Raw genomic sequence first — 21805 nt, 5'->3', positions numbered from 1 at the left:
AGTTGAGGTGGCACAGTCACCTGTGTACCAACAGCAAAGGTTAGAAGTCAAGGAGAGACACAGCCGTGCACTGGGTCCAAGGTTAGAGGATCAGAGGGTCCCCAAGCAAGGGGAGAAGCAGGCTGAATGCATCAGTGAGCTATGAAGTGCATGTTCTAGGTCAGCTGATCTTCATTTCTGTGAATCTAAAAGGATATGGAACTCACGAGCTGTGTAAAGACACACAGACTATCACGTGCTGGAAGCCAATTAGGTTTTTTGTGTCTTTGATCATTGCTTTTCTGGTGAAAAAGGATTTCCACAAAAGAGGACAATCACACCCACAAAACTAGATGTAGAGATGATACCATTCTGTGGACACTACAAAAATAATTCCAAGCTTTAACATGTCAAACAGATTCTGGACACTGTAAAAACATTTTTTCTTTTAAGAGCTGTAGGTTATTAATAGTGTTTGATGGATGTTTTACTAGCAAATCAAAAATTCTGATTCTGGGAAACTTCAATTGCTAGAGGAATACATGACATACATGTCCTTAAAGTTATTTTTCTCTTCTTTTTCTCGCTTCACAATATTAGGCTTAACATAACTTCATTAATCCAAACACACCAAACGGATGCTACCAAGATGCTCTAAGAAGAATGTTATTGGCTTATAGCCAATAGCAAAGGTCACAGAGAACAATCTGGCTCTGTTTCTCTTGATGATCACAATCCCTTTAGCTAACAGGGTTCTTAAAGTTGTCACATCATAATTCTAACTCTACCTTCTGGCTCCTTTCCGGGTCTTTCTCTAGCTGGTATTTCAGGACCGTCTTTATAGCGATCCAGAAGATGTGCTGCAGGGGGGAGGGAAGCAGTGGGGAGGGAATGCTGATAACGGGGGGGGGGGGGGGGCGCGGGGCTGCAGCAGGAACATAGGTGTTATGGGGAGAGCGTAAAGTTATTTTTTCCCCACATGTATGGTCATATTTTATAAACCATTTTGTGGTTGGTGGCGCCTGGATGGGAGGAAGAAAGGAGCAGTGAAGGAGAAGTGTCTCTTGAAGTCCTGAGTGACTGGAGGGAGCTATGAGATCCCTCCATGGCAAGAACCAGCCTTAAGGTGAATGGGGGTGAGGGAGAGGATGGCAAGCGTTAGAATGATGTTCTTTAGGGGCGCCTAGGTGGCTCAATCAGTTAAGCATCCTACTCTTGGTTTTGGCTCAGGTCATGGTCTCACAGTTCGAGAGTTTGAGCCCCACAGCGGGTTCCACGCTGACCATGCAGAGCCTGCTTGGGATTCTCTCCCACCTTCTCCCTCTCTGCCCCTCCCATGCTCTCTCTGTCTCAAAATAAAGAAAGAAAGAAAGAAAAAAGAATGATTCTTTAGTAAGAATACAGAAAGAACCCTTTTACAACCCACCCCCCTCCAGGCAACAAGTGGCCACTTTGTAGAGAAGCAGAGGGAAAGAAAGTGTGAGAGACTGAGCATTTACAGTCCAAAGTAGATGATTAAATCAATACAATGGATCAAGTTTACTAAGTGAATGAAAACTGAGGAATACCCACCTCCTTCCTGAAAGAGACAGGAAAGGTACATTTTTCTTTGCTACCTGAGTTGAGTGTGAAGTTTGCACTTATCTGCCACAGAGGCATAAGGTCATGTGAAGATGAACTGGCCACAGAAGTGAGAAGACCACAGTGCTACCTTCTCTGCTCAATGAACATTTACTTACTCACAGTCTAGTGGAAACAAAACATTTACTAAATAAATTAGGATAAGGAAACTAAATGCTTCCTCACCGTTTCGAAAAGCCACCAGTATACATCCTGACTGAGCAAAAGAACGGTGTATATTATTTACAGAGCAAGGAACGCTGTTTTAAATATGTGTACAGTCCTTTTATTTTTTTAATTTCCTGGAAGGGTTCTTGACAGAAAGAAGAACTTAGCAAACCACGCAAGGAGGCACCTTTACCCAATGCAGAAACCTGAAATGCTGCTGGTCAAGGCGAGACAATATTAAAAATAAACTTTGAAGAAATTACATAAGAGCAAAATCTAAAATGCAATGTGGAATTTGATGGGAACAGGTAATTCCTCTGTTCTTGGATAGGAAAAAAAAATCACAATACTTCAATGATCTTAGTTTTATCAAAAATGTAGTAGTGTTCTCTTACATAAAGCATGGTTTAGAATGAAGTTCCCTAACTTTTCTGGAGCTTTAGGTTTCAGATTCAGTGAGATTAAGTGTTTGCAAAATAAGCAATCTAGCTCTGCCCCTTTAAAAAGCAAAAGAAAGGCTCTAAACAGAGAAGTAAAACAGCAGAGACCCACCAAATACATGGCCCCAAACCACTGCACAGCTCCCCTGGTGGCCTTCCTTCAAATGAAATCTACCCAAGAACTGCAGTGATTTCAAGAGCAGGCTCCCATTTCTCGTTTGCCAATATGGTTAGACAGCTCCAACCATATTACTCTTTCCTAGCTTACTTCGAAATTTTAAATCAGACTGCTGGTACATCACATGCTACAGTGCTTGCTTAATACCGTTTATCATTTCTTGCCTGAAGACACCATCTGACAACACGTTGAACTCCATTAAGGTTTTCATGTCTGTCCTCCCAGAGAGTTCAGAGCTGGGTATCAGATTTCGTTGATAAAAACTGCTATACAATGAAGTCTCTCTTTCAAAGGTACTGTCAGCCCTTAAAATGCTATTCTTGTGTGTGTGTGTGTGTGTGTGTGTGTGTGAGTGTGTGTGCACGCGCGCACACACGCACATAAGAATACTTCTGAATATGTGCTTCTCAGTTTCTGTGGAGACATGTAAGACTAGAAAACTGATCAGAAATAGTCTATAGTCACCACTGTGTGCACACCTTGAAGCCCCATCTTCCAAAAGTTTCCCAGTCTCCCTGCATCTGATTACTGAGTGGCAGCCGCTGTATCTGATCTCATCACATGTGTGATGTTGTCACCACACTGTGTCTTTAACATTCCTTCTTCCTTCTATCCGCTTGGCAGCATGAACCATTTTGGAGTAGCTCAGCTGTATGGTTTTGATGACTCCACAGAAACTGCTTTTGGACACATCACTGGCTGGACCTCCCCTGTCACTGAATTAGACTATAGCCTTTGGGTTTCTGATCTTCCCTCTGCAGGATATACCCACCTTTCCTACACACACATATACACACATACCTACACACACACATCTAAGCTCAGTCTTATCCCAAAGCATAATATTCCATCGGGTCTTTTTTCTATAGTTACAAAAGTTGGAAAGGTTGACACCTTCAATTAAAAGAAGCTTTTGATGTTAAGTTCTGAGGCAGTAGAGTGATAAAGAGAGCCACAAAGGAGATGGGATCAATAGCAGCCTTATTACAGATCATCTCTGGCTCGGTCCAGATGGGCCGACTCCATTAATTATGAAGTGTGATTTATCTCTTCACTGCATTAAGCAGTGGTAAGACAAAATACGTGAAATCATACCAACAAGATAAAGCAGAGTGCTCCTGATGTTGGGTGCTAATTGCTAACGTGTCATTTCACATGTTTTATTTAAAGAAACTGTTTTTTTTTTTTTTTAAAGAAATACTTAAAGTAATGAGTTAGAAGGGACTCTTCAGTAATTTATACAAAAACACTCAGAGAGCAAATAATATCCTCCTAGACAGAGCATGGGGTTCCTCCCGTTTAACACTAAAAAAACCCACTATTGTCTACTGGATAAATGGATTCCTCAGAGTATGCTTTCTTAATTAAATAATAAAGCAATTAAAATAAAGATTTTTGTGAAGCTGCAAAAGATTGAAACAGACTAATTTTAAATAGAAAGTCGATACAAAGGTACTGCAATGGTAAGAATGAATTTCTAGATAATCTCTGAATAGACAGGGGCTGCCCAAGTGTCCACCGCTGTGCATCTGGACAGCCCTACTGCCTGGAACAGAATCAGCCATTATTTTTTTTTTTTTTTAATTTTTTTTTCAACGTTTTTAATTTATTTTTGGGACAGAGAGAGACAGAGCATGAACGGGGGAGGGGCAGAGAGAGAGAGGGAGACACAGAATCGGAAACAGGCTCCAGGCTCCGAGCCATCAGCCCAGAGCCTGACGCGGGGCTCGAACTCACGGACCGCGAGATCGTGACCTGGCTGAAGTCGGACGCTCAACCGACTGCGCCACCCAGGCGCCCCAGCCATTATTTTTTTGTACGTTTTCTTCTTTTCATTGCCTATAACTTCGTCTTCTATTTAACTATAATGACCAAAATGTATTCCATATTCCATATTAGAAAACCATAGCTTGAAAAATCAAGGAAATACATTTTTTCTTTAAAAAGTTGTACTAAGAACCCCTTAATGCGAGAGCCATCTTCTTAACAAATTTTAGATGTACAACACGTTTCTGTTGACTAGTGGCATGATGCTGTGTGGCTAATGCCAGTCTCTAGTTTTAGGACCTTGACTCTTTGAGATAACTCACCCAAGGGGAATCATGTAGTACTTATCTTTCAGTGTCTGGCTTATTCTACTTTGAATACTATCCCCAAAGCCCAGTGGAAAAAAACATTTAAGGAGAACTTTCTTTTTATGGAACACTGCCAATGTTTTCTTTCTAAAGAGGGAAGGCGTTGACGCCTTGGTCTCTATATTTTAGGACAGATCTCACAAAAATTTAGAAACTTCTAGTCTGAAATCTGAAACTAATAAAAAAAGAGAGCTAGAGAGCGGAATGATGACTTTCATCAATATTAAAAGGGTGGTAAAAATCACTTTCATTTAAAATGACTATGAGTTAGATCACTGATATTGGTGGGAGGGGAAGGTTGAGCCTTGAAATGCCAGTACAGATACAATCTTAAGAGCACGATATATCATAAAGAATATCCAGGCATTCACTAGAATGTCTTAAACTCAGGTTACAAAATCCTTATTTTCTCCCACCAGGCTTTTTTTTTAAAGTTTATCTACCTACCTACCTACCTATCTAAGAGAAACAGAGTGCAAGTGCATCAATAGGGGAGGGGTAGAGAGAGAGAGAGACAGACAGAGAATTCCAAGCAGTTTCCACACTGTTAGCTCAGAGTCTGACACGGGGCTTAATTCCGCAACCATGGGATAATGACCTGAGCTGAAATCAGGAGTTGGACACTTAACTGAGTGAGCCATGCAGATGTCCCGAACAGCTTTTAATTACATGAGAGAACAAGCTCAATCTTGACATTTAATTGTGAAGAGTGAATGCATTCAAGTTCATTTACATAAATTTTAAGTAAAATATTTAAATGTTTTGTTTTCTGAAGTAATAATATAACAGATATGTTCAGATACCTAAAGCCAGATTTCTTTGAGCGGAATTTGATCTAACTATTGAAATAGTCTTCCTTAGTTTAAGCTCATTGAATCTCCCTTTTACTATACACCGAAGTATGAAATATGAATTATTTTCTATCTTCATGAGGAACAGGAATCAGGAACGAGTTACCTCTTACTTTGAGAGCCCCACATGAACAACTTTGGATTATTATTATCGAAGATATCTGGGCTTTATCTGTATATTGATCATTCATCTACATTCCACACATGGCTAATTTTCCTGATCTGGATTGCAGAAAAAAAAATGGACAAAGAGACTCTTCGGGCTCTAAACCTAGTTCTGCCATTAATTTGATGTGCCACAGGGTTTCCATTTAATTATCTGTAAAATGAAGGCACTCATCATGTGTTCTCTGAGCTGTCTTTTGCTCTAACCCTCTTATAGTCTATAATACCCAAGTCTGAGCTTAGCCCTGTACTGTTCAGGAATGACCACAGTCCAAACGTTAATTTCCCAGATGTGCTTCCACATTTCTGAGCATGTTTCACTCTGTGAACTCAGCTTTCAACAGCCTACTTTTTATCATCTCTACCTGTTGAAATGTGACTCATTCTTAAAGGTCTAGCTCAAAGGCCAATATTTCTCTGAAGTTTTCCTAATCCCTATACCTGAAACTGACCATTGTTGCCCACAAATATCCAAATAATTTGTTTACATATTTAAAAATATCTATTAGGTATCATTTTACTCTCTATGGATACACTTTATCTCTTCTATTAAATTATAAACATCTCAAGGGAAGAAAAGGCTTATTTGTCTGACAACACATGGACATTCCCACTCTCCATACCAGTCCAGTTCCTATTTTCAACAACCCCCACCCCTGATCTGCCTAGTCTGAGAAGGTATCTGTACCTCTCTTCTTCCTCTACTCCTGAATGGCTTTGACATCTGCTTTGACTCATGAATGGCTTTGACCCAGGGTTAAACGTCATCATTTCCAGGACCCAAGAAGTTACCACAAATAGGGCAAAAACACAGTTTGGGCAGATTTAAAAACCCATTTGTTGGTGGTAATCACAGGAGCCATTAGGACAATCCAGGGGCTATGGAGAGGGTGACCATACAACTAATTATCTAAACAAAGACACTTCTAAGAGTTAAAGGGAAAATTAGTAATAATGATTCTGGGATAACAGGTGTACCAGCAGGAAAGCCAAGACGTGTGGCCACCCTACACCTGGACATTCTTTTCTAGCCTCCAGAGTGGCTTATATGTTGTTCACATTTCCATGGCCAATTCCTTCTCTGCATTCTCCTTTTTCACAAAGCAACTGGCATATTTCTGATATACTGGTTTATTAATAAGAGTTTAGACACTGAAAAGTAATCACAGTCGTGATAGCATAAATAAATATCTGTACACTCAAGACAGGCCATGTCATGGCCCTGCCCTTCCCAGAGGGCAGGCTTCAGCAGTGTAGACTGGCAATGACATAGGACTTCTGGAGGGGATTTCTCACACTATTTTTACTTCTCACCTGGAGGCTTCAAAGTATAAATGGGAAGTCAATGAAATGAAATAAGATCTTATTCCCAAGGTTAATTTTGGGTAAATCTCAATATAACATTACAAAAATAAAGAGCTCTATTTAAAGTTATAGGCTGTCCAAGGCCTTAGTACACTTCCCATTGATATTCTTTTATCTAGCTTTAGTCCATTAATTGCCACAAGGTGAGAAACCATTAAGTTACTTATAAAAGGACTAAAAAACATTACAAGAGTTATTGCTATAGCAATATTACAGGTTTTAAAATTCAAATTATAATAATCTGAACTTACTTTTAAATATTTTATAGCGTAGCTTTTCAGATGGGAGTTAAAACAGAACAAATCAATAGAACCAGGGGTATAATACAGCAGAGCTATTTCAATTAAACATTATGTAAGAGTAATTCCACAATTTAAAAACTTTCAACAAGCTAAAACATTCTGTCTTATCACTTCCGCAACCACACTACTGTAAAGTTATGTGCAGACAAGAGTTACGCAATAAGAGTTATCATTTACAAGCCCAGGAAGAGGAAGGGGCAGGGAACCAAGAACACTGAGTGATTCCTGTGCCAAATACGGTGATGGGTGCTGTGAGGTTGCCCGCGTCCATACGCCTCTTGACCACGAACCCTGAGAACCTCCTGCTCAGGGTCGGCACTCAGCCCCTGGACTAGGTCCTGGGACCTAACCCGTGTTCTGTCCACCCTGTTATCACCTACGTGGGGTACCACCACCCCAACTCTCAGGAAGTCCCTGTTAAAAAGGTTACCATGAAGAAATGTCACTGTATGACTGCTACAGAGATCAGGGTCTAAGTCATGTTAGATTTTGGTGAACAAAATAGGTCTACAAAATGTCTGACAGTTTTATTTGTTGCTTCAGGTTAAGAAGGATTTACACACACCAGCTACTTCTTCTGGCCCCTCCTCATGAAACTTGAGGAGGTGGGAACTAATTAGGTGGCCTCGGTCACAGCATGAAAGAGCTCTTCAAACTTTCCCATTTTTACCTCTTCTATCTTTCCTTTTTTTGGCCACAAAGGATCACAGCATAAGCTTCTTGTTTTGCTCCCCAGCTGCCTCCTACCTTCTAGTTGACTGCACAGCTCCCTGAGGACAAGGGAGATTCATGCTCATTCTTGTGACTCCTGGGACACCCAACACAGTGCTCCCCCCAGGGTTTAGATGCATTTGCCCCCGGCCTTCGTCCTTTCTTCAGGTTGACTGCCACTCTCTGTAGTTTGCTTGCAGTGTCCACTGTTAGGCCCTTTATATCTCTTACACTACCATGAACTCTAAGCTAGAAATAGTAGGGACTAATTCGCATCTGCAGCTACTGCACAGGAATCTAGGAAAAAGCTCACAAATCACCTTTTTAAGGTAATGAACTGATAAGCTGTTTTAAAATATTGTGTTCTACTGACTTGTACCTCCAGGTCTTATTTACCTGAAGACTCGAGTGAATACGGTCAAGAAGTTTAGAAGATCAAGAGCAAAAGGTATTTCAAACGTTTGTTTTTAGAAACAGTACGCCATAGTCAAGTCGATTTGTGAAACGGGGCATACTGTATCTATCGCCCTCTTGGGGACTCACTGTGTTAGCAAATAAAAGGCCCCAAGAAGTCCTGCAGTAAAGACATAGGATTAATTTTGTTCAAAGCAGTATTTCCCCAAATTATTTCACCACGGAACCCTTCCTCCCAAGTGATATTTACTCATATCCTAAGAAATCAAGGTTTCTCTGAACACACTGTGGGAAATGCTGACCTAACGTGCTGTCTCTTTCCTTTGAATTGTAGAAATCCCTCCAAACTAAAGCTTTTAGATCAATTTACAGAACAGTCAAAAATATTTCTGTTAGGGTTTATGATGCAAATCCCATTTCATCTTTAACACAGCAGGCTACATCAGATGAAGCCTAGGGTTCTGTGGTCTTAGCTCATGCATTTCATGTGGAGGACGTAGTGGGTGTGGCCTCTTACCTCTGAGCACCCTGAGGAGCAAAGGCGGACAGCCTGGCCAATGTGGGAGAGGGCTGTCCAACAGCACCGAACCTCACAGGCTGTGAGAGCAACAGCCAGCACTCACGAGTTCTGACAGCCTCCACTACGTTGTGAGCGTGAAAACAGTGTTGTTCACCCACTAATTCTCCCTTAGAGCTATGCAAAGCCGAAAAACACAATAAGAGCAGGATGTGATTATGAAAATGCAAGATCTATGTAAACACAAAAATGTAATATTCTAGCTATCCTGAGGATACCTCATTAACGTTAAGTTGATTACAAATTACAGGTATCTCAGAGAAGCTGCTGTAAGGGAGGAAAGCATCAAACATTATAATCATGTGATGGAAGAAATTGCCCCTAATGGTGTTTAAAACTTATTTTAGAAAAAATTAAACTTCTCACTTTTACCAGTCTGAAAAATGAAAACAAAACAAAACTGAGCAAATTTTCTCTGATTGCAGAGAAATATGAAAAAAAAAATTCCTTGCTATGTATGTGTAGAAAATAGTGTATGCTTTAGAAATCAATTCAGATATATTCTTGAAAAGCTAACGACTATTTAATCCAACTGAGAGAAGTGTTTCTGAATCCTGCTTTCTAAAACAACAACAAAAGAGTAAGCTCTTTCATATACAGTGAAGTCAGAGGAATAATTTTTCCAACACAGGCACATGAAGCATGAAATAGGAAAGCACATCTTAACAAGAGCGCCTAAGTATGTCTGGTGTATTGTCTTAAGATGTCTCTCTCACTCGGGCTCCATAAAAGTACAAACAACAACTCACCATGTCGTAAGTTGTTACAATCTTCTTTAGAACCTCAGGCACGATTCCCTGCAACTCCATCGTGGGATACTGCTCACTAAGATTCAGGACCACGAGGGGTGTGTTATCAGCTCCCAGAAAGCGGGGAGATACCGCCAACATGCACTGCATGAGATTGGCCACAGAGGAGAGGCCACACAGCTCTTTGAATGACACCACTGCATTCTGTTAAGAGGAAAGAAAGGAGGCACTTTGTAATTAACCAGAGGCCTTAATTTCTCACGGATATTTTACTTGATATACTTGATTATATTTGAACTGCCTGATACAATGGTTATTAACAATGTTATGACAGAATTAGCTAATGATTATTTTATTCCAGGAAAAATTGGCTATTTTCCAAAGTAAATACAGTTATAGACATTTGCAATACCAATTTATCAGAAGTAAAATTCTTCTGAAGGGTAAAGCCTCTTTTCCGATCAAAGTTCACAGTGGTGCTAAGGCTGGAATGCAATCATGAGCAAACAAAAAGAATGGCTTCTGTACTCAAAAGAGGTAAAGAAAAAAAAATCAGGTTTGAAGTAAGTGTCAAATATGTTAGCCATCAGAAAGGGAAAAGGGTATTTGTGAGACAGAAACTTGAATGTCTCTCATCTGGTTATGCCGGCTCCAAATCTAAAGGAATTTTTTTTGGGGGGGGGGGGGGTGCGGTTTAAACAACAAATTTATTATCTCACTTATGGAGGCTAGAAGTCCAAGATCAAGGTTTTGATATGGTCTGTTCCTCTGAGGGCATAAGAAAGTCTGCTCTATCTCTGCTTCTTAGCTTTGAAAGTCATATAAAGATGAAGGCAGTGATCTGCCAGCCAAGGGATGCCAAAGATGGCCAGTAAACCACCAGAAAATTGAAAGGAATTGTGAGGGCACTGCAGTTTACTGGGGAGGCCTGCCCACCAGGAGACCGTCCCTATTAGTGTGCCCACCGATTTCAAGGTTTCTCCCTCTCTCTTTTTGCTAATCACCAGAGGTATGCCATTAAAATTTCCGTTAAAGAAAACCTCTTGAGAGTGTAAAACACCATAAGCTGGCATTCTTTGAGCACTTACCAAGTGCAAAGCTACAGTGGGCATGCTTACTATGTACTACCTCCTCTAATTCTCTCAAAGAGGCACGCAGTGGGTGAAGAAACTGAGTCTCGGCTGTACCCTCTCTGTTATTTCTCTGAGGACACACGGCTGGTAAGTGAAGGAGTCAAGATTTTGCCTGAATCCGCCGATGTTGAGACCTATGCTTTGAATCACTATGCTATAACAACAGGTACATCCTAACCAGAATAGGACTTATTCCAGACACACATGGGGTCCCTATCTGGGCACGGTGGCCAGAGGGGAGGAGTCGGGCCTTCCAAGTCCTGTGCCTTCTGCTCTCAGATACCCCAGTCTTAGAAATGAGTAGCACTTTGCTTTAGATTTAAACATTTTCTTATTAGTAGCTCTTTAAACATGGACATCAAACTCAATGTCATTTTGCTCAAAATCACCTGTATGTCGACTGCTTGTGACAATAAACCACGGCTGTGATATCGACAGCAGGGTCTCCCAATAACTCCATCACACCTTCCTGTTTTATTTTCTTCACAGCCCTTGCTTGTGTCTGCAACTGACCTATGTGCTCATTCACCTACCTGCTCACGGTCTGATTCCCTCCCCCACTGCCCACTCCCAACTAAAGGGATCGCTTGTTCACAGCTGCGTCCTCCTGGCCCAGACGGCATGCCTGGCAGGTGCTCGTTAAGCCCCGCCACCGACTGCCCTGTCGGGGTCAGTGCAGACACGCAGCTCTGGAAACAGGATGTTCGAGCTCTGGAGAACCTTCACGGGAAGGCTGTGTCACACACACAACAGCAGCCCTGTGGTAGGGGACCGTGTGGCTTGCTCAGAGCTGAGGGTTTACCAAACCATTTTCACCCTGAGAAACAGGGAAAAGCCCTTTGGATTTCTGTTATGCTTTTACTTGGAGAGAAAGAGAATAAAATTTCTCCATTGTGGTAAGGTCTTTTTAGTAATGAGGTATCTATAACATCAGTACAGGGTTGAAATCTGAATATTCTGAATCAGGTTTACTTGCTGGTGGCATTCTTCTCATAATGGTTATATATATATATATGTAAAATCAATTGATACATTATATATATAATACATATATATACACATATATAACACACATATATATAATACAAACACATGCCGAGCAGCTACCACAGATGTGGCTCTCTCACACACTGGGCCGGGTTAGGGCCGCTTAGCTCTGTGAGGCAGGCCTTAGTATATTGCTGGACGTGTGGACGATCCTTAATTACACATTAATTCCTGATTGCTTTTAGTGATTATACAGTTTAGAGGTAATTATTATCTTAGACTTCTAATAAATATAGATGCCACATGTCTTTTACTTAAACAATAGCTGTCCTCTAAAATCAAGAGGAGGCTCAAAACACAAATGCAATGGCTCACTTAAGGGCTTGCTATTTTCCTAGCACTGTAGCTCCAGAAGAAAGGACTGGAACCTGTCCCTTTTATTTTGGTAAGTCCTCAAAGTGTGCTCCAGCTAAAGATAATAAAGATTATTTATTCAGAAAAACCAGAGATTCCCATGTACATTCTTAGAAAAAAAAATGGGGATCCGTTAAGCAGACAAGGACTAGGATTAACAAGGACTAGGATATGGTTATGTGAGACAGCAAATTTATTTTAATATTAATAAAATTTCATTTCATTTCAATAAAAATGGATTCTAATACATTATCAATATTTTCAATACCAACTACAGTTTTGGAAATTTAAATGATAAAAAAAAATGAGACTAGTGGTAAATGGTCTAATAGCGAATTGGAATTTACAAATTATTTAAAATCAAACACAGTATTATAAAAACAAACCCTTCCAAAGCCTTCAGTGTGAAGAAAAGCCGTTGAGTAAATACTTAACCACAAGAACGTACCTGCATGTTCTCTCTCAGATCTGTGGCATCCCGTATAGGGGGCTGGGCATTCTTGAACACCTCATCTACAGTTTTAATCCACAATGTTCTTAAAGATGCATATTCCCTGGATTTCTTCCCTTTTCTCACAGAAAGGCCCCTTTTATGTGGTTTCCCTCCTCCTCTTCGGTTAGTAATGGCCACGTGGACAAACAAAGAAGCGTGTGCTAGGACCTCTCCAGTCAGTGACTGCAAGGGGACGTGGCGGTAGCCTGTCTGTAAACATTCAAAGGGGATTGTGTACTGACCAATGAACTCATCCCCGATGTAGTCATCATCTAGTACAACAAAGCGCACCATGGCCAGTTCAGGGAGGTTGATTTGAAATTCAAAGCTTTCATCAAAAATGGGAGCATCCCCATTCTGGTGCACTGTTTTTGTCCTTTGTTCCGCACAGTCGGCAGGGATTCCGTGAATTTCAACATAGACGTAAGGATCCACTACATCACCTTTGGCACCTGATCCTTTGGGTTTGGGAAAGTTCTGCCCGCTAATGATTTTAATGTGAAGAAGCTGAGGTGAAACCCCAGGGACGGAGTCCTTTGTGTTGGCACTGAAGAAAGACACTTCCTCCCTCATGATGGCCGGCCGAAGGACATAGCCGCAGTTCCCATTCTGCCTGAACCAGCCAATATTCAGGTCCATCATCAGGCCTGGGGTCTGAAAGTTCATGGCTACGATCTGACAACCACACTTCCAAAAGTCTTGAGGGTTCATGTTACTGGAGTCAATTCTCATGGGGCTGGGGAAAACCCTAGCAAGGAAACGTTTGTTGTAATTTACAAAGTCCCCTGGATTCTCATTGGCATATTTGCTGGCAAGCACTTCGTTAAATGAACACACTTCCCAGTACTTCTGCACCTGAAATGACACCTGAAATTCTTTGAACTGAACCGACTTGCAGATGCTCACCAGTTCAGACAGTTCTTTACATAGCTGAAATCGCTTCACAGGCACATTGTTGGGCTGCTCCACGTTCTCCTTTCCCATCCTCTGAGACATTTCTGCTCCCTCATCTTCATCAGTAACATCCCCTTCTACGCCTGAGCAATTTGAGGACAGCTTCTTGGCTTTAATTAGTATCCTCCCCTTCAGGACATCTGGGGATGGCAGATAAGATTCCTCCACATTGGGTGATGTTGTATAGAGCTTGTCTCCTAAAATTTTCTTCATGTGCTGAACCATTACCTTCTGCTGTTTAATAGAACAGTGATTTTCTAAACATAAGATAAGAGGATACTCTGAAGCAAAGAATGCGTACTTGTTAATAATATCAATGACACTGCGGAAGACTATCTGAGAGGTCATGGTGTGGCCCGTGTAAATTACAGGTTCATTATCTGGCCCGTCCCATACATCTAACTCAACACTCCGGCAACCCATTTTAAGAGCTCGGATGTATCCCGTGATATCAGAGGGACCTCGGAACTGATCCTCTATTAAGTATGTATTATGAGATGAGTTTATAAAGTAATGAGACAAAGGTTGCTTCATATCTTGACAGACCTTCTTATGTTCCGGATCAAATATATAACAGTCAGGTGACATAAGGTAGTTAGTGAACCCATCTATGGAAAGCCAGCCCTTTTCCTTACCTTCTTTGGATGGCTCATATTTGTGAATAATCTCAAGGCTAATTTCCTCATTTATATGTGCCACACCCTGCTCTGCCTCAAGAAACATCATAAGGTCCTTGGTATCAAGAAATTCTTTATTGCTTGAAAACTGAACTAAAAGGAAATAAATTTCAGGTCTGGTACAAAGCTCATGGAAAACCTCAACAAATTCTTCCTTTGTGACTTCAGTACCAGCTTTGTCCTTGGATTTGTGCAATTCTTTGAACTTGAGCTCAATTTTGCTAGTTTTTAAACCGGGATTGAGGTTTCTGATGCACTGCACAGCATTACACAGAGTTATATGTCCAAGGTCTTCTACATCAATTTCACTAAACATGTGTGAAACCCAAGAAGTCCTCATGTTGTCTTGGCTACTTTCTAACATATCAAGTGTATGTTTTCCATAAGAAATTAGGTACCGCAGTCCCGTAACCCAGATGTTCGCAACATCTGCAGAGTTGGCAACCAAATCAAGTGACTCATAATTCTCTCCGTATATGACTGAAAATGCGCAGTCTTCAGATATCTGGTCAGAAATGCCATTGCTGCGGAATATGTCTGTATTTTTTCCCGTCCTCACTTCCTTAATGGATTTAATGTCAATCTTGGCTTTCTCAGAATCCTTCTTAGATGGCTCCCACCTCAGGCTCTGCATGTCGGCATCCAGTAAAAAATACCTGTGGTAAATCCTGGAGTTGGAGCGAACCTTTTTGAGTTCTGAACCCTCAACCATCGAATTGATGCAATCACTTGCACTGCTGATCTTCTTCTCTGTTGGCATGCTACTAAACGAGACTGTCTTCTTCCGTTCTCTTTTCTGTTTTGTACCATCCTGGGAGAAAAAAATAGTGTATAAGAATAACATAAACACAGGCATCTATGTTCAAGACTAGGAATAAAAATTAAATTTTTTAGGGGCTCCTGGGTGGCTCAGCTGGTTAAGTGTCCCACTCCTGATCTTGGCTCCGGGCATGAGCTCATGGTTCATGAGACTGAGCCCTGCGCTGGCCTCTGTGCTGATAGCACTGAGCCTGCTTAGGCTTCTCTCTCTACTCTATCTCTGCCCCTTCCCCCCCCCCCCTTCCCCGACACACACGCATGCTCTCACTCTCTGTCTCTCTCTAAATAAATAAACATTTAAAAAAATTAAATTTCTTCAAGAAAATCATTCTGTTAAGATTTCCTATTGAATGTTCTGTAATAAATGATACTCAATCACTTACAGAGCTGAGAAGGGGCCCTGGAGTTTACAGCCTAATATAAACAAGTAAAAAAAAAATCATTATTGAATAATTGCAGTCCGTGGGTGTCAAAAAACACAATTTCAATAATACACAATGAAATCCTGTACAGAGAGCTGGCTACATAATTTTCAGAGCTCAGGGAAAAATGAAAATGCAGGACTCCTTGTCCAAAATCATTAAGAATTTTAAGGTGACAGAAGAGCATTAAGCCAAAGTGCAGGACCATTCTGAGTGTGGGGCCTGCACAACCGCACAGGTCATACACCCACAAAGCAGGCTCTGCGTGTGTGCACATCTCCCATACTCGTGTTTCTCAAAGGGCTGTCACCACACCACTTGCCTCACAACCACCTGGGTTACTGATTAGAAAGCAGATCCCTAGGCTCAGGGAATCAGATCTCCAAGGGTTAGTGCCCAGGAATTTGCATTGTAGGTAACACTCTGGGTGATGGGGATGCATACTAAAGTTTGAACACCACTTCCTGACCACTTGTACACACTAAGATGTCTAGACATTTCTGGAAACTATATATGCCAAAAGACCAGACAGAGCTAAGTAGTGACCACTAAATTGTGTGTTAAGTGAGTAGACACTGAAATCCCAGCAGAGATTCCTGGCTCATCAGAGTCTCCTATTAGATTAGTCACGGTTCTAAAGACTTCAGATAGGTATGGTTTTACTGTTGTGGGGGTAATGAATCTGTCGGAGGCCTAGATTATAGCTGAGGGTGCTTCTACAGTCCTAAATTCTAGAGTTGGGTTTATTAAAGCCTACTAGCATGCACCAGGCTAGTGCTTAGCACAATGTCACCTAGGTACTTCCAATATCAACAGGTTATTAACACTATCAAGTGAAAAACTTTCGGCAGCATCTATTTCTAAAGAAGTCTGTATTACCAACGGCACACCCCTTAACTTTCTCGCACAGTGTAACAGGTGCCCACCTTAAGATGTCAATGCCACACCTCTGTGTGTATTTTAAGTTCTTTCCCTGTGCAGACACTTATAGTATTTTCTTTACATGCTCAAATGACCTCAAAGCCTCTTTCACAATTTTCACAATTTTAACCTAAAACATGCTATTGTCTTTCAGGAGGTACGTGAAATATTTGATAAATTTTCAGTAAGTCATTATATTCATACATAGGGAAATAGACATGGAGATTGAGATAATATAACTTCCGTGGCAGTAAAGAAAAGAGCATGAAAAATATTATGCAAAGGCAATTCTAACTTTCCTGCTCTGGAAAGAATCTATTTTGAGTAAAACCTCTACATTTTAGAAAGTGATTATGCTATTCTCTGCATCTGCAATTTAAAACCACTCTTACTTTTTGACTACCTATACTTCCAAAAGCAATTTGCAGAAGGTAATTAAACTTAAACTTTAAATCATATGGGTATCATTTCCCTCAAAGTTTCAAAATGAACCATAGAGGCTTTTGTGATCTAAATGCCAAGATAAAACATAAAAGCCACAAGGCAGAGTATTTCTTTGCAATTGAATCCTCAGAACAATAAAGTGCAAAAGACATAAAAACTGTGGCAATTGTATCCATAAGATGCATTGTATCATAGCTGTTCCAAATCCCTAAAGCATAGACTGCCTTCTATCTATTCAAGCAAGTTGGCATGAAATTAAATTTGTAATCAGCCATGCATAAGGGCATGAAACAAATGTATAAATTTCTTATTTTTCAGAATAAGGATTGTCTTTACCTTTAAAAACACACATGTACCTTCAGTAAAGACAACACAGTAACTAAGTAAGGGAATTTTATAGTCTTTATAAATTATATCTCTAGGTGCCACTAGTAAAAAGAAGTCACAAAGATAAATGGAGGTGCTTATCCATTTATCCATTAAGAATACATATAGCATTTCCTCAACATTGTAATCTTTTATTCTGTCAGTTACAACATATTGATTCTAACTTACTACAATTGATACATTTCAAATTCATAGTTTTCTTTGTTATTAAGACGAAAAGGCCAAATTGCAAAGCACATTAATAACATTCTTCTGTGCTCACACACCCTCATCTGTGGGATAGGCAGGAACTTAAACACCATACTTGAGGCTTTAAAAACATTGCTTTGCTTTTCACAAGCCAGCCAGGTTTTGATTGGTGAGTTCTGATCATCCACTGTAGACACACGAACGTGATGGTCACCCAAACACAGGCTGATGTAATGACAGCAAGGACCTCCCTCACCAGAGACTTTCCTGTCTCTTCTTCCCCCTCTATCTGCTGTTGCCCAGAACCATCCTGTCCTCTCTAGAGCGTGCCAAAGCCTCCTTCCTCCCTGACAGATGAAGCTATTAGGAAACACGACAGAGGCATGTGCTTGCTCAGAGACCAAAAAGGAGAACAGGTGTGTGAGCTTGCCCTCACCAGCGGGTGGACCAGAATCACTGGCTGGAAAGAACCGGAAGATGTGAAGGCAGGCCAGTCCCCTCTGGCCAAGAGTAAGGAAAGAGAAGGACAGAAGTCCTTGTGTGGGAGGGGAGGACAACTGAGGTTCAGTGGCAGGAGATCCAGGCCCCCAACTTGCCCGAGTCCCAGAATCTTTACCTCACACCTACTCACTTCTACTTGGCTTTCACTTTTCAGTCCAGCAGTGATCAAGTACAGTTCACTCTTGACCAACGTGAGGGTTAGGGGCACCAACCCCCCACACAGTTGAAAAACCCATGTATAACTTTTGATGCCCCAAAAACTTAACTGTTCATAGCCTACTACCGACCGGAACCTTATCCATAACATAATTGGTTGATTAATAAAACATATTTTACATGCTATATGTATTACATACTATATTCTTACAACAAAGTAAGCCAGAGGAAATGTTATTAAGCAAAATGTCAGGAACAGAAAATATATTTACAGGACTAGATTGTATTTATTGATAAAAAGTCCATGTGTGAGGGGCCTCACACATTCAAATCCACGGGGATCAAGGGTCAGCTGTATTGCATCAGTATCAGACCTGGAATCTATTTGCTGTGTTGTCTCTTAAGGTGAGCTGAATTTAACGGTGAAAAGTTATCAAACCATATTGCTACATATATAGTCTTTTTACCTAAAGAAAACAACATGCATATAACTTCCATGCACTAATCACCTAACACCAGAGGGAAAAAACACAAGTTTCTGCCGAGATGGAGGTACCTCAAACTACTTTTAAAAAGAGCTGGCTCCTATAAGTCCTCACCATCTAAAGCTTCTGAGTGGTCAGAGAGAATGCAAATTTGGCCCATTGGTGGATTTCTGCTATCAGCACTTATTAACACCAAGAGAAGGAACATAAGACAAATGTTCAGTCTGGAGGAAAATCGGCTTCCAAAAAACCCACCTCTACATCCACCCTGAAACGCTGAATTCTACATAAAGGCAGTGATGTCAGTGTGGGGATGGGGGCAGGACATAACAGAACGAAGAAGGGGAGGCAGTAGGGAAACTAAGCAGCCGTTTGTCCCTCCAGTTTGAGTCAAGTTATTGAATTTCATTTATAAATAACATTAAAGAAAGACCTGAGATCTTTATGTTGATTGAAGGGGGCCTAGGATTAAAGAGAGTTAAGAAACACCAGGTTAAAGAAATGTCTATCCTTAAAAAAAGAAAACAAAACACCCCCAGAAACAACTTGAGACCCCTTAAAGGAGCACAGCAAGGCCTGGTCTTTCTTAAGCTCAGTAACAATAACCCTGAATTGAAGGAATAAGTCACGCTGGGCACATCAGAGTTACCTTGCCAAGGTTTTTCATTCATTGTTAAAACTTTGATGTGCTCTCCAAGATGAGCAAAAAAGGAAAAAAAAAAAAAGGGATGTAGAGCGAAGTCGGTCACTTTGAAGGTCATTTTATACAATCAGATGGATTGAAAGGAATAAAAGAAAAGCTAGGTATGGTCAGATGTTGCTTCCCACTCACGTGGAAGTCCTCTTACTGCAAATAACAGAAAGCTGCTTGGCCCATGGATTCTTCTCCTTGCGGGTTCCCTCTCCCATGATGCCCTCTACTGTATTACCAAGAGTTCACCCTGACCCAACTTTGGCAAGGAGTCTATGAGGGCACAGATCAGCTTATGGCTTGGGAACCTATAGGTGACTTGAAAGTCACCCATGTGACAAAGTACAAGTTAAGATGACAGCTTAGAGGGCCACCTGGGTGACTCAGTCGGTTTAGCATTCGACTTTGGTTCAGGTCATGATCTCTCAGTTCATGAGTTTGAGCCCCGCATTGGGCTCTGTGCCGACAGTTCGGAGCCTGGAGCCTGCTTCGGATTCTGTGTCTCCCTCTCTCTCTCTCTGACCTTCCCCACTCGCACTCTGTCTCTCTCTCTCTCTCAAAAACAAACATTAAAAAAAAAAAGTTGATAGCTTAAAATGTGGAAAGCCAAAGCCAAGAGAGAACATCACTCCTACCATAACAAGAAAAAGCCAGACTATCTGTAAAATCATGTTTTCTTCTATTCATCAGAGAACTGTGGTCACAAAGCAACCAAGTTTGGAACTGAATTCCAAAGAGTGACAAGCCCTTCCAAGGAGAGACAAGACATAGAAACTGTTTCATGTTTGACAGATCATGGAGGAAAAGGCCACCAGGGAGGCCTGTGAGAGGTCCGCTAAAATTTTAAGGAATTCATAAAGGCCAAGTGTGGGCTAGTATATCAGTGTAGAGTAACCAGGAGTCCCAGACACAGGGAGAGTTTGTACTCATTTTTAAGCCTTCTTCATGGGTGCTCCTGAAAAAGATGGGGGGGGGGGGAGGGCAAGAGAGAGAACCCCTCTCCAGGTCACAGGCAATTAAAACTGCCTGTTTCCCCAACTACCCTACTATATTGAAGCAAAAGCTTTACACCCCTGAGGGAAGAGCAGCAAGCCGTCTTTCTCCTAGGTCCACTGGGGGAAGGGTAGAAGCAAAATCCATCTATCTCTAAAGCCAGGCAAAGCTCTACTGCCCCAAGGGATAGGAGAACCTCTTGGACTTAGAAGCCTGCACCAATAAAAACAGAACCTGACTACCACCAGAAGAGGGGCAGAAAACTGTCTCCTGCCCAAACTCAGCACAGATACTCCCTTCTATGGGAAGCAGGGCAGGAATGCTGACAAGGTCCCAGCCCTGATGCACAGGAGCAGAGGGCTGCCTAATATTGAAACGAGACCAGGAGGACCAACAACTCCCCCAGACTCCCCCAGAAGCCCAGCACGGAGTAGCAGGCATTGTACCATGGAGGAGGGGTAAGAACATGGAGAGAGATCCCTTTCTCACACAGACTTTGTAGATGAAAGCTGAGCACAGAACAGGAACAATGAGTAAACCCTTTGGGACCCTAGCCCCCACCTAAACACAAGGTTATGGTGGCCCACTGGTGGAGAAATGTAAAGTCAGTGGTACACTGAAGGTAACAATGGCAACTCAAAATACAAAACCAGCTCAATTATGGACTAGATTGGCTTAACTTCCCCAACACTAATGACCCAGAAGAGGAAGAGGCATGTTCATTTCTCAGCATAAGTACTCTTTACCTCAGTCTTTATTAAACATGATGCCTAGCATTCAATCCAAATTACAGGACACACACACACACACACACACACACACACACACACACACACCCCACATTACCCTCTACCCAAGACAGGTCACAATCAAGCTGCTGAAAAACAAATACAAAAAGAAAAAATTTTTAAGTTATATACAGAGGAATATACATCAGAATTATGATCCAGATGGATTACAGGTAGTCCACTTACATCTAACCACAGGTCATCTACTTGACCCAGCTTGCTAAGGTACTCCATGTAATGAATAGTTTTCGAAAGTTATTCCCTTTTAAAGGACTGTAGTCCCTAAATTCTCCTGTGCTTCCACCAACAAAGGTGTCCTTAAGCTACGGGTAGGTCTCTGAAGGGTCGGTCACAGGTGGGTTTCAGAGGCCCCAAAAGACTGTGATTGGATTCTGAAAGTGATATGCAAACCCATCCCTCTTCCTCTTAAGAGGTTTAGAATCGTGGCCCTTACTTTTTAAAAAAAAAAAATTTTTATGTTTATTTATTTTTGAGAAAGAGGGAGAGACAGAGTGCGAGCAGGGGAGGGGCAAAGAGAGGGAGACACAGAATCCGAAACAGGCTCTGGGCTCTGAGCTGTCAGCACAGAGCCCGACGCAGGGCTTGAACTCACAAACCGCGAGATCATGACCTGAGCTGAAGTCGGTCGCTCAGCCGACTGAGCCACCCAGGAGCCCCATCATGGCCCTTATTAACA

At 41.5% G+C, this 21805-nt stretch overlaps 1 protein-coding gene across 2 annotated transcripts in view; it reads right to left on the bottom strand.

Annotated features, from left to right (window-relative positions):
- Positions 1-21805, bottom strand: part of PLCL2 (phospholipase C like 2) — a 195507-nt gene that overhangs the window by 59539 nt on the left and 114163 nt on the right. For both annotated transcript variants that reach the window (XM_019435630.2, XM_019435640.2), the window contains exons 2-3: positions 12637-15123; positions 9655-9858 (exon numbers count right to left, since the gene is read on the bottom strand). In XM_019435630.2, the coding sequence (XP_019291175.1) occupies positions 9655-9858; positions 12637-15123 (2691 nt within the window). The remainder of the gene's footprint in view (positions 1-9654; positions 9859-12636; positions 15124-21805) is intronic.

This window comes from Panthera pardus, unplaced genomic scaffold, assembly GCF_024362965.1.
Source record: "Panthera pardus isolate Hobbes unplaced genomic scaffold, ASM2436296v1 HiC_scaffold_16, whole genome shotgun sequence".
NCBI lineage: Eukaryota > Metazoa > Chordata > Mammalia > Carnivora > Felidae > Panthera > Panthera pardus.
Note: the sequence above shows the minus strand (reverse complement) of the source record. Positions and strands in the feature narration are given on the sequence as shown.